Here is a 13,456-nt window from a genome sequence, read left to right on the forward strand (position 1 = left end):
AGCCTCTGTATAAACATCATGCACTCCAGACCCTCCGGGTCTAAGGCTGTCGATAATGCTTCTTTTTAATAACCTTAAATGGCAACACCTCCACTACAGATAGCTTTACTAAATGAATCATGTAGTTCTTTCCTAGCAGTCAGACAAATACTTCCAGGTATAGAACACAGAAAATATTTTAAAGTCAGTACACAACACAGCACCAGAAAGAACAACATTTGCTTTTTTTTTTTTTTTTTTTTTAATGTGTGAAATTTAGCCTGGCATTGGTTTTGATAATAGAATGAAAGTGTGCCTGGTGCAATAAGACCAAAGTAGGATAATCTGACTACACCATGCTGCTATGTAAATCAAAAGCAGGGATAGCCTGAGCATGTCTTCAGGCTACACATTCTATTTCAGGTCCCGCTCATTTCCCATTGACCCTAAAACATTTCTGTGCATATCTGTGGCCCTCTGATATTTTGCTACACTTTCTTCTTTGATTTTGTCTGAAATAACACAAAGGCCAACCTGCAGCATCAAAATGCTTTTGCTTGCACTTCCAGGGGTGCATAAGGACATAAGTGATGGTAGCAGGGGGAATGAAGCAGAGTAGAGGTTGTTCACCAACAACTGGGAATGACATGCATCCTTCCCAGCTGCATGGAGCTGGCCTACACCCCACTCTCACCAGAAATTTACTAGGAATTAAGCAGCGTAGATGGCTGGAGGCCAGTGCTCCAGTCTGTTCTTTGCTTTGCTTGGTTGACAGGTATAATCACAACTGTACCATCTGAAGATCAACATGCCAACTTCTTACACAGGCTTGCACTTTCTGCTCGTAGCTTTCTTTTGTCAGAGCTCATGGGCAATGAATCTGCTTCTGAGTACATCAGAGCAGTGTCTCCAGGAGCTCCCAGAAGGCACCAAGCACACACAGAGACCTCCTGGAGCTGGACAAGCCTGGCCCAGCAGTGGTGTGTACACACATCCTTGAAGGGCAGGCCGGAATGGAAGGTGCCTATGTGTGAGGGAAGCACAGCTTCACATGGTGATTTTGTGTTTCTCCCAGAGTCAGAGTGACAGACAGGTAAATGAGAGCAACACACACAAATTTAGATGTCTGGGATCTAAGCACATGCACCAAGCAATTTCTCAGCGCTAGTGTGTGACTGGCACACATTGGTCTTAGCATAGCTAGGGAATGTACAAAATGCACATTTATATGTGTACGTGTGAATTGTAGGCATCTTTCAGATGTAAGATACTGACATGCTGAAAGAGGAAAACTGCCAGTGCTTTTGGAGCATGAGTCAAACCTTCAAGAGCTGGATTCCATTGAGGTGGATGGAGTGATGATGATCTGCCCATGCTGAAGATCTGGTTCTTAGAATAAAATATTATTTCAAGGAGTCTGAGTGTGGGCTTATGTCCTCTTCTGAAAAAAAAAAGCACCTCAGTGCAAAAAACACCACATGACTAGTTACCTGCCCACCAGGAGCAGGCCCAGTCCCCTGCCACACCTCAGGGACTTGTGGCTGTCATCAGCACGCTGGGCACCATGGAGTCATCGTGGAGGGACGATGGGAAGTACCTTCCCTGACGGCTTTCATATACTACAGTGGAAAATTCTAAATGTAGTGGACAGCTTTGGACCTGTAACCTGAAAGCAACCCTGCTATGACAGGCATTTTATCCTAGAAACAGGGCTTAGAGTGGAGATCTCAGTCTTAGTTGGGCCTGTTCAGCCCTGGTGTGCCTCTTCCTCCTGCAGAGACTTCTTCACCCCAGGCCCTGCTGGGGCTCCCATGCACAGACAGGTGCTGTGGCAGCATCCATACCCAATGATCACCTAAAGGCTTGCACGTGCAGAACGAGATGATGGGCTGTATGCAACAGTGGAATTGCTCTGAGGTGAACAAGTTATGGGGTGTGGCTGAGGGAATTGGGATTGTTCAGTCTGGAGAAAGGAGGCTCAGCGGAGACCGTATTGCTCTCTACAGCTGCCTGCAAGGAGGTTGAAGCAAGATGGGGTTTGTTCTCTTTTCTCAGACACCAAGTGATAGGACACAAAGAAATGGCCTCAAGTTACAGCAGAGGAGGCTTAGTTGGATATGAGGAAGAATTTCTTCACAGAAAAAGTGGAGTTGGTGGAGTCCTCATTCCTGGAGGTTTTTCAGGAGGTGTGAGGACAAGGCATTAAACGCCACGGTTTGTGGCAGACTTGGCAGTGATATGTGATGGGTGTCCTTGATGATCTTAAGGGACTTATTCTATGGTCCTGATGTGTTTCTTAGGGTGAAAAATCAAGTCCTGCAGTAACACTGTCTAAATTATGTTTGGACTGTTAGAAAAGGTGCTGTTGCACAAGGCTTATGGCGGGCTCAGGGCTGCCTCTCAGCAAGTTGTGTCGCTTGTGCACTGAGATGAGAGCATACGAGTAACACAGGGATTCCAGTTAGCAGGGCTCTCCTGACTGGTGGGCCCTTCTGCTCCCCGCTCCACACATCGTTCTTCCTCCACTTCACGGAGGGCCTGCACTTTTTAATAAAGTTGCCCATTTTGGAAGAAAAAGAGGAGGCCTAAACTAAACGTAACTAACCTGAAAGGAACAAAAAGTACAGCCGCTGGTTCCACTGGGGCTCGAACCCAGGACCTTCTGCGTGTAAAGCAGACGTGATAACCACTACACTATGGAACCGCTACGGAAACAGGCCGTTATGGCGCTCCACCTATTGATGAAATGCTCGCGCTCTTCGCTCCCCCCCGCCTTTGGTCCCGCCCACACGGAGGGAACAGACCATTGGAGGAGCGCGCGGAGGGGCGGTTCCCTCCCCTGGCGGTTTGGCCGGGAGGGGCAGTTTGTGAGGGGGGGGGGGCGGGGTGGTGAGGAGGGAGGAAGGCAGGCTGAGCAGTATGCCTGAGCTGGTCAAGTTTTTTCCTGTCAAAACTGTGGGTTTTACCTCAGTCGGTGCAGCTTGTGCTGCAGCACGCTAACAAAACGCAAACCCTGCTTTCCTTAGGCAGTTCTCGTGCCCGTCTCTTTCCCTGCGTTGTTCACAAAGAGGTGGCGAAATCTGAGTGCTGTAGTTGGCTGTCGTCTCCATAGGCTGCAAGTATGGGCTGAGACTGCAAATTATGCCATTAGGCACTGCTTTCCAGAACATTCCGCTGATTTTTTTCTGCTGATCTCTTTGTGGATTTTTGGTGGCTTTTTCTTTAATTTTTTACATTATTCTCATTTTTACAGGGAGATATGTGATTCTATGGTGTTCCTGTGTAGTTTCTCGCCCTTTCTTGGCTCATGTTTCTGGTTTTGTGTTCTTTTTGCCAGAGATGCCAAGTTTGATGTCTTTTGTCCGTTGTCTTTGCGTCCCAGAAATGTCCGCTGAGGGAAATGTCTTTTCCCATTTACCCACGCTAACCTTGCAAGGCTCATTTACCAACAGGCTTCAGTCATCACACTGATTTTGATAGGAAAAAGCCAGATAACGTGACTGTGTGGTTTTTTTCTCCTTTATCTCTTCTTTTTATTCCTTCTGTTACTGACAGATCGCTCAGCTGAGGACTTGTCCCCTGGCCAGTGCTTTAAAATACATGGCTGGATCACATAAAAATACTTTCCTAAGCTTGATAGGGTAAGAGGGGGGGAACCACGGTGCAGAAGGAGCACATTCACTCCCACTGTGATCATCTTCAGCCTTTTTGAAAAATGTTGGTTGCATCACTTTGTAGTGGGTGCTTCCGAGACATGAGCCTGAAGCAGATTTTGAATTATGCATGTGGAACGCCTGCATGAAGGCTGGCTCAGGAGGTTGGTGTTTCCAAAGCGTTTGGGGAACATAACACATGCTGTTACTTCAAGGGCTGCCTGTAAAGGAGTCTCCTGATTTTTGCACTGGTAGCATAACTTTTTTTTTTTTTTTTAATTCTGTTCGGCTGCTCAAAAACGTATTAGAGAATTTTGTTGCCTGCTGCCTGTTGATGCTTGCTAAAATGCTTTTCACCTCCTTAGTGTGTGATGTGTAGCTGCTGAGCAAAAAAGCTCAGCATGTGTGTGACTTGGTGGTGGGACTGGTATGTTCCCTTTGCCTCATGTGGAAACGAAGATGGCTTAATTAGGTCCAGCTGATGTCCTTGGGCTTAAATGGGAAAGGCTATTTGGAAAGCTACATGTTACTATGATCCCTGTATGTAGCTGGAGAGGTGGCTCATTCCAACACATCTGACTGTCAGGTTGTCAGGTTGTCAGGTCACTTCAGAGCACTGAGAAGGGATGAGCAGCTTCCATGAATAACAAGAGAAAACATGCTGGGGAGACATTGTCCTATGGAAGATAACAACTAAGGATTTGTTTCTGTTCCCACTGATCTTGGATGAAAGATTTCTGATGGATTTGTTGGCTATTGGAGCCTTATGGCCTCTCATTATGCAGAAATCTTGCTAAAAGCCAATATGGGTGATTTTATCAGATGCAGTAAATATTTTATAAATGACATGTATCCCCAGAGTGCAGTGGAAAGAGGTTATGATGTATTTTTACTTGTATGCTTTTTGGCAGGACAGTGTGATCATACATAAATGATTAGCTACTGTAACTCGGATAAGGGAAAGTGCATCCTGCCAGAAAAGCAAACATCAAAACTCTCCTGGGCTATGCAGAATTAGGGCGCCTCGTGTGGATTTTATTTGCTGTCTCATTCCACGGAAAAGGAGTGGCTTTGAATATGGAAGCTTGTGTCCAGGACTCCAGAAACTCAAAGAACTGGCTCACTCAATCAAAAAGCATATTCACATTTTTTGCATTCACACAGTGCCTTCTGCTTGCTGGCTTTGCACTTCACGTGTCTTTTACATGTTAAAAAATGTGCCCATTCTATCACAGTGAGGGAACTCCTTTGTCTGTCCCAAACGATGATCTGATCACTGTGTCCAAGTGCCTTCACAGTGGCAGTTGACATCTTTAGAACTGTCACCAAACTGATGGCAAAAATTTATTGAAAATACCATGCTGTAGTATTACTAAAGCTTTGGAGCAAGGGCATTAAGATCTTCATCTGATGGTCTCTGTTCTGTCCCATCTATTTCCAGGACCTGGCCTTAGTGAATGCCATCATGAGGAGAGGCTGCAGAAGAAGGAGTACTGTGATCCCCATCCACACAGTGCTTCCTGTCACCATATGCATCCTAACCCCGACCTTAGCCCATGCATTGTAACCTGTGGCCTTCTTTGGGCCCACAGCCCTAACAGTGACCCCACAAAATGGCTGCTGTGCTCTGCTCCATCACTGCACAGGGAGACCATGAGAGCAGCTCCTCTCTGGCTTTCAGAAGAGGGCAGAAGGACAGAGTGGGGGTATGAGTGGTTAGTGGTGTGATGGATGCTGAGGGCTGTACCTGAGAGTATAGTGGCAATATTACAGTACCAAACTTATTCTGGTACCTAATATTTATGAGTTGTTTAGTAGTATATGTGCTCAAAATTGCAGTGTATGGGGCTTGTTGTGTCAACACTGAGCAAGAAGAAATGGCCTTGGGCTTGATGGCGCTGCCCTTCCTGGCACCTGTGAGGTGGCTGAGTGCCCACAGACAGCAAGGCAAGGAGGTGGGTAGGATGTGCAGGCTCTGCAGTCAGGGTTTGACTTCAGAGTATATGGCAGCATGGTTATCTGACCACACAGGTCAGCCACAGTGGCAAACTGACCCCTTTCCAGGAGTTACACTGGGGAGGCACAAACTAAGCCATGAGCTCAGTTCCCTGAACTCATTACACTCTTATGGGGAGAATGTGTGCGCAGATAGCGTCTGTATACCAGTGTATGCATACAGTGCCTCTTGGCAAATGAATCTGGCAGTATTTCTTTCCTTAGGGGCTTTCATTACCATACCAGTCACATCAGGGAACCAAATACCTGGGCGGTCTGTATGTGTGTTTATCCCCCGTGTGCTAGGTAGGTCTGCTAAATTGCAAATCACTGCCTCATCCCAGCAGAAAGGCCTTTCCTCTGGAGAGAGACCATGTGACTTCAGATGTGCAGACGATAACTTCAGCCCATCCCTTTCTCTGCCTGAGATACAGGAGGCACGGTGACTAGGCAGATCTCCAATAGCATGCCTGCAGCACAGCTGGAGGGCTGCAGCCAAGAACTTCTGCATCATGATGAATATGGCATTTACCCTTGACTGCGTCTGAGGAGTGAGGCTCAAGAAATTTCCTCTCGGGAGGCTGTATCAGTAGGTGGAGAGTAAGTGCTTTGTGAGCTCCAGAGCCCCAGGGAGGATTGGAGTGCTGGTTCTGCAGAGCTGCGCCCCTCATTATGCAGTTCTGGTTCCAGAAAGGGACTGCCTCTGCTTCGGGAGGAAGCTTCTGAAGGTAACTCTTGTGGAAAAAAAGCAGGTAATTTCTTCAAGTCAGATATGTATCTTTTTTTTCTTAGCTCACTTTTAAAGAGCAACTTGCCTGTATCCTAGGTCTTCAAAGTGAATGAGAGAAGGGCAGTGAGAAAATGCCCTGAGAAAAATCAGTGTGCTTCAAGCTGTCAAGTTTGACCTGGACTGGATCAGTTATCCAGAGCTTCTGAATACGGGTAAGATCAAATAACTTTGAGACTTCTGTATTTCTTGTACTTTTTGCTTTAAGAAAAAGACTTTATGTGATGATAGTCTTTGTTCTGATGCTTAACTTAACTCTCATTAAAACCAATATAAATTTCATCTGAAGCATGAATTTAATTTGTAAGTTGGCTCAAATTTCCATACATTTGTTCTCGAGTTTTACGTTTTGGTCAGTATTCCCCTTCAAGTAAGGAGAAGGAATATCATTGGATGTCATTAAGATTCTGCTCATTATCTGCAGGACAATTTATAATTTATAAATCTGAAATTTATAATTTCAGATTTCCCTTTTTCTCTGTGATAAGAAACTGCAACTGTTGCTGATTTTTACACTCCTGTTACCCTCTTACTAGAACTGATTTGGCCACAGGATTTTGAGCTTTTTGCTGGCTTCCTAATGGCTTCTCCTTTTGAGGCTCTTAGAGTTTCTGAAAAGTGATATGATATCATCTTCATAATCCAGGGTGATCTGCACCTAATTGTGTGCTTGTATTTTCCACCTTCCTTTATTACAACACTCTCTCCACAACCTTTCTGTGCAAAAACTGAGGCTGTTTGCTTTGTTTATTTTTTACACAAGAAGTGCAAATACTTTGTGTAAATGTATGCTTTATTGACTGCAGATGGAATGAACTAACTTTCACACATCATTTTCCTACAGATTCTTTTTGGATTTACATGCAGTTCTTGAACTGAGTGTTTGAACAATTGCCATGTTCACACCTTTTCGGATCTTCTGTTTCCTTACTTTTGCAGTACGTTTTTGGGCTCAGGAATATTAGTCTACCTTAATAAGCTGGAATGTCTTCATCCTATTCTCTTTCACTTTGGCTTTGCTGGTTTCCCATTATTAGTACATCCATTCCATATTGATTCCTGGCCCAAGCATTGATGTCTATCAGCAGCCATTGCCAGAAGTGACTCCAGCAGTTCTGTACAGGCCTTAGCCTTGCATCTCTGAGCAGGCTGAAGATTTTTGTCTGCTGTGTATTTGAAACAAATTTATTAAAACAGAAAGGCTTTCTCATTTCTTTCTTTCACTTAATAGAAATATCAGTTTGTCCTGTGGATGTAAGATAACACAGATTTAAGCATGCACTGCTTTGTCTATATTTGATCTTCTGATGTCATTTGGCAGACCAAATTCAAGTGTTGATTTACAGAATTATTGCTCTGGTAGTCCACAGCCAAGTTCTCTTTCACTGCATTGGTTGTCTGCGGCAGCTTCATCCCACTTTTTGCAGAGTGAGTCTTTTAGCTAATGAAATCTCTAAGTCGTCTCTAGATCCTTATCCTTGACAACCCCAGCTCTGGCAATAAGACAGTTTTGAAGAGCTGTCCCTCTACAGGTACCAACCTGGAAGTTATGATTTAATGCACAAGGTTCTCTTTTCTCGGGTATCTTCTCCTTCCTCCTTCATTTCCTCAGCACTACGTAGAAGAGAATCCATCATAAACCAATGTTTCATGATTCTCAGTACTCTGAAGTCCTTGTTTCCAAAGGAAAGCAATTCTGAATGAAGCTTGCGAGTTGAAGAAAGTTGAAATGTTAGTGGCGAGAAGACATCAAAGTAAAGTCTCTGGTGTGGGAAGTACCCATCCACCCATCTGATCTTCATGGAGAAAACTGTCTGTGTCTCACTACATCTCCAACCACACATACATTCTAACATTTTATGGGTGTAGATGGTAACTGTGTGTTAGTAAGTATGGTTGAAAAAGAGAGGGAGGGGAGGCAGGAGGCACATTGTTGGAGAAAGATACTGAAACAATTACAGAGGAAGTAGCATACCTATGGAATTTCATCCAAACCAAAACAAAAGGGGCACTTTTTCAATCTTTGTTTATCAAAGATAAGAAACAAGTGAAGCTGAGAAGTTAAAGCTTAGCAGCTGTCATTCGTATGGCTTTCATATCCACAAGTTTGGTCTAGCTTACACTTGTCTACAATAGCATGGCTTACCTAAATTTTAAAGATGAGCGAGGCTTGAAAGAATGGCTTGCTGCCCAAAGGACCTGCAGCCTGATGTCATTAAAGTTCAGCTATAAATCTTCACAAGATTTTCATTATTTTCATTATTTTGTCTTTCTGTGACTGATGAACTGAAGGTTTAATTATTTGGGGCAGCACCTATTACATTCGGATCAAATGCTGCTGGTTCATCATCTCTGTAAATCAGGCTCTTGACAGTGCTGGTTCTGAAACCCAAACTTCTGAATGCTGCAGTTCAGCTTTCAGAGCAGGGTGTGCCACTTCTGCTTTGCTTAGTGCATCTCTGTTGGCATGGTTGGAGCAATGTTTTCTTTTGCTTCACTGGATTGGCTATGTATTCGGTGCCTGTCTATCACAAAATTGCCTTTCTGCTGAACTGAGGGAAATGTAACAATTTCTTAGATTTGTATCTGAGCTATTGTCTGACTTTTAGTGAATGTGACAGACTCTCTCTCTTATCTCTTAAAGGTAAATCAGTGGTACAATATCCAGAATGCTAGCATAGCACTATGTCCCAAATTCTTATCTAGGAATATATATCTAGGAAACCTTTTTCCATATCTTGAGACAAGGCCAACTTTGCATTTCATCTGTGAACACTTGGGGATCTTTTGTAATGGCAAATGATGGTTTACCAGGAACTTTGCATTGCATTGCATTGCATTGCAAATGCAGCATTCACAGAAAGCTTCAGATTCCTGTTTTTCAGCCTTCTTAGCTGTGGAAGGCCCTTGTTGTCGTTGCTTGGTATTTTTCTATGAGTTTGGCAGGGAGCAGAGCTGGTTTGAACTGATGCACCTTGAGAAAGGGTGCGGCTCAATTAGAAACAAAGAAGAGCACTTGCTTGTAGGAGATGCTGGCTATTTTCACAGTGGGTTGTTCCCTTGGTCGTGGTCTTTTGATTGGTCCAAAACAGCAGAAAGTGAATTCACTATGCCTGGATGGAATTTGTGCTTGCTCAAGTCTCCAATTGATGTGGTTGTACTGGAGCCTGGAGATGTGGGTTGTGAGAAACTGCTGGGAAACAAGGTAGTAATTTGAATGTTTGCTGTGCCCATTGTAGAATAGAGGCATTGGGGATTGATCATGGTGATTCCCCTGGATTAGTTCACTGATGGCCAGCTGAGGAATTTTTAAGGGGCTTATTGATATTGTATAAGATTTCCTCCAAGCTTTGAGTATGTGTTTAAGGCTTCATTTACTGCTGTTAGCATAAAATTCTATTCTAGCCTCTCTCTTTATTTCTTTGCTCAAAGTGGGGATATAAATTGAAGAACTTAGAGGTAGGGGAAGGGTGCAGTCATCCTCCAGGTGCCCCTGGCTTGGGACAACCCACTGATTGCCATGGAGTGTGTGGAACCCTGAGAAGCACTGATAGTTCTATTTGGGGCTCTCATTGCCTAGTTGCTGGAGTCATGCTGCCCTGCCCATCAATGTAGGTGGTCATGCTGGAAGAAGGCTTAGACTGTGAGCTCTAAGTGTTTTGTACTTGGTCTTAGTCTTCAGATCTCCAGCTGGCTGGTTTGAGATGAGCTAGTGAAGACTCATGATTTTCTTAAACGGGGCACATGAGGAGACAGTATTCAGAATGATAACAATTGTCTGTTAAGCTTTTAGCAGTCTCAGTGCTGTATTTGATGCTATTAAAACCATTGATTGGCTCAAACTTACTGTAACAGGACTTTTTTTGGATTTCAGTTTCACTTCAGAGGGAAGAAAAGCATAATCCATCATGAGGAAGAAAACCCCTCAAGTCCTTTACTGAAATAAATACTGACTTGGATGATGATAGACCTAGCTCAAGTGTGGGATACCCATGTGTTGTGGGATGCTGAAAATAGGGTATAAATGTAATATGATTGATTAATAAATACATACAAGCTGGAAACAGTCTCACAACAATAAAGGCATTCTGACTATTGAAGCAGAAAACAAAGCAGTTATACATTTGTATTTTCCTGTCTCTTATCCTCCTTTTGCTAATTAAGAAAAAGCAAAAGCAGTTAAGCATTCATTTTATGCTAAGGGATTTCTTCTTTGTTTTAAAACCCAGATAAAAGAAGAATGAGTATCAGTGAAACAAAAAGAACAAATGCAGAAATTGGGATGTGTTAGAATTACTAGAGGGAAACATACCCCAGGAGACAGGAGAGTGATCACTGTGATCACATAAGAAATCCTCAGCTAAAACAAAATTCAGTCTCTCTCAGAGCACTGATGATGTTTTGTTACCTAGAAATTAACCTATTTTGTATTTCAGGGGGATGTTAGTCTTTTGAACTTGTTGATTTGGAAGTATATGGCATTCATGTTTGATCCCATCGAGTGAGGGGATGAGTATTGAAGGAGGTGATCCTCCCCCTCTACTCTGCCCTGGTAAGACCTCATCTGCAGTACTGCATCCAGTTCTGGGCTCCCCAGTACAAAAAAGACAAGGATCTCTTGGAGAGAGTCCAGCGGAGGGCCACGAAGATGGTGAAGGGCCTGGAGCATCTCTCCTATGAGGAAAGGTTGAGTGAACTGGGTCTGTTCAGCCTTGAGAAAAGGAGACTGAGAGGGGACCTGATCCAGGTCTATAAATATCTGAGGTGTGGGGGCAGAGTGGCGAGGCCAGACTGTTTTCAGCGGTGAGTGGAGACAGGACAAGGGGAAATGGCTGGAAACTGCAGCATAGGAAGTTCTGCACAAATGTGTGCAAGAACTTCTTTACAGTGAGGTGACGGAGCACTGGAACAGGCTGCCCAGGGAGGTGGTGGAGTCTCCTTCTCTGGAGATGTTCAAGACCTGCCTGGATGCCTACCTGTGCGACCTGCTGTAGGGAACCTGCTTTGGCAGGGGGGTTGGACTCGATGATCTCTGGAGGTCCCTTCCAACCCCTACAATTCTGTGATTCTGTGAGTAAGTGCCAGGATATAAACCCAGAAAGCCACACTACAAAATGCCCTGTACATTTTTTTTTTTTATGAAACCAGATTTTTTTGGTTAGAATGTTTCTGTAAAAATGCAACAGAAAGCGTGGTGCTTTATTTCAGTGAAATCTGTTTAGGAAGCAATTTGTCATGGCACCATTATATATATGGTCCCTGTGCAGTTGGTGGTGGTTTTTATTGTGTTGTGTATCAGTCAATGGTGGGAATTTCCATTCATCCAGCATCTGCAAGGGTCTGTAAGCAGAGCGTTTATCAGCATTGGAACAGAGAGGTGTAAGGTGGTAAATGGGATGGTAGGGCACCTTTTCAGTCAAAAAGGGTGTTAAGAGGGCTGGTTATTTTGGGGGGGGAGTACAAAATAGGTATGGTTTATTTGGTATTGTTTTTGCAGGATGTGCTTCACAGTCATTATGGGTGGCTATAGGTACTTTATATTCTGTATTGCCAAGCGTGTGTATTTTCCTCTCTTCCTCTTAGTGGTGGTGTGAGGATCACAGGAGCCTTCCTTGTGGCTGGAGGAAGAGCACAGCAGACACGTTTAACACCAACGGCTGAGAGAGACATGCCTCCTTCCAGCAGTGATTAAAACCAGAAATGGAGTGCACCATTAGCACCATGGGGTGCAACTCTTCTGCAGATTACAGTAAACACAAATATAATGAAACAGGTGAGCACTGCCATCATCTCCACGTCCGAAGTTGTTCTCTCCATAGCACTGCAAGAGGATTGCAAGATATTATTTCCCACCAGTCCTGTTGTCAAACGCTTGTTGAGATAAAATTACTTCACAAATATTGTCTCTAATTAAAGGAGTGCATAACTTTCAGATGCCAGTTGAGGTCAGGGCAACTGCAGAGCACCTCTAGCATCTTACACATGAGGTTGGAAAAAATTCATACAGAAGTCATATTTCAGATGTGCTCATGTGTGCTCTCACTGGCGAAGTATATAGGATGAAGGATTGAGGAGGCCTTTTGTGGCCTTCCACAACATGAGGTTCCTAAGAAGACTGCCCCAGTTTCCCTGCTGCTGGGTGATCCTGGTATTGAAATGGATGCAACTAAACAGAGCTATTATAACTCTTTTACTCTACAACTATGCCTTTCCAAATTGATCTTCTGCCATACAAGGTGTGTGGCCTGAAATTCTCCCTGCAAGCCTTTGGGACTGTTGATGGAAAATCCTCACAGCACTTGCACAAAGATTCAATTAAAAACTTGATGTATTGGCCCCCTGCTTTTCAACATAGCACATCCCAGTTTTGAGCACATGGGGGTTTTGCACAGAATCATGGAATCATAGAATGGCTTAGGTTGGAAGGGACCCCAATGATTATCAAGTTCCAACCCTCCTGCCACATGCAGGGTCACCAACCTAGCATTTAATACTAGACCAGGCTGCCCAGGGCCCCGTCCAACCTGGCCTTGAACACCTCCAGGGACGGGGCATCCACAACCTCTCTGGGCAGGCTGTTCCAGCACCTCACCACTCTCGTAGTAAAGAACTTCCCCCTGACATCCAACCTAAATCTACCTTCCTTCAACTTAAAATCATTTCCCCTTGTCCTGCTCTTATCTACCCTTTCAAAGAGTTGATTCCCCTCCTGTTTGTAGGCTCCCTTTAGGTACTGAAAGGCTGCCATGAGGTCACCCTGCAGCCTTCTTTTCTCCAGGCTGAACAAGCCCAGCTCTCTCAGCCTGTCTCCATAGGGGAGGTGCTCCAGCACCTGATCATCTGTGTGGTTCTCCTCTGGACCCTCTCCAACAGCTCTCTGTCTTTCTTATACTTGCCCTCTCCAGTTGCTGGATGGCAGTCTTTCTGCTCTTCAGCAGTAGTAAAGTTATGCAGGACTGTCATTATATCTGCAGTCTGAATCCCTCTAATGCATTAATATTGTGATTTTAACAGGTACTTGCTGGTGGAGTCACCTTTCACA

General features: G+C 44.3%; 1 protein-coding gene and 1 non-coding gene across 5 annotated transcripts in view; one reads left to right on the top strand and one right to left on the bottom strand.

The window, feature by feature from the left end:
- Positions 1-2,610: 2,610 nt before the first annotated feature.
- On the bottom strand, positions 2,611-2,683 carry TRNAV-UAC (transfer RNA valine (anticodon UAC)). The gene has a single exon. It is a non-coding gene; the product is annotated as a tRNA-Val (tRNA).
- Positions 2,684-5,973: 3,290 nt separating this feature from the next.
- PPEF1 (protein phosphatase with EF-hand domain 1) overlaps positions 5,974-13,456 on the top strand; it is a 29,155-nt gene continuing 21,672 nt past the window's right edge. Inside the window, exons 1-4 of one of the 4 annotated variants that reach the window (XM_052674005.1) lie at positions 5,974-6,355; positions 6,454-6,569; positions 10,851-10,927; positions 11,998-12,187. In XM_052674005.1, the coding sequence (XP_052529965.1) occupies positions 12,115-12,187 (73 nt within the window). In that variant the 5' untranslated portion in view covers positions 5,974-6,355; positions 6,454-6,569; positions 10,851-10,927; positions 11,998-12,114. Of the gene's footprint in view, positions 6,380-6,453; positions 6,570-10,850; positions 10,928-11,997; positions 12,188-13,456 lie in introns of all 4 variants that reach the window. The other 3 variants (XM_052674004.1, XM_052674003.1, XM_052674006.1) reach the window with 3 other exon arrangements.

The sequence above is a fragment of the Tympanuchus pallidicinctus genome, unplaced genomic scaffold, assembly GCF_026119805.1.
Source record: "Tympanuchus pallidicinctus isolate F22 unplaced genomic scaffold, pur_lepc_1.0 scaffold14, whole genome shotgun sequence".
In the NCBI taxonomy this organism is placed as follows: Eukaryota; Metazoa; Chordata; class Aves; order Galliformes; family Phasianidae; genus Tympanuchus; species Tympanuchus pallidicinctus.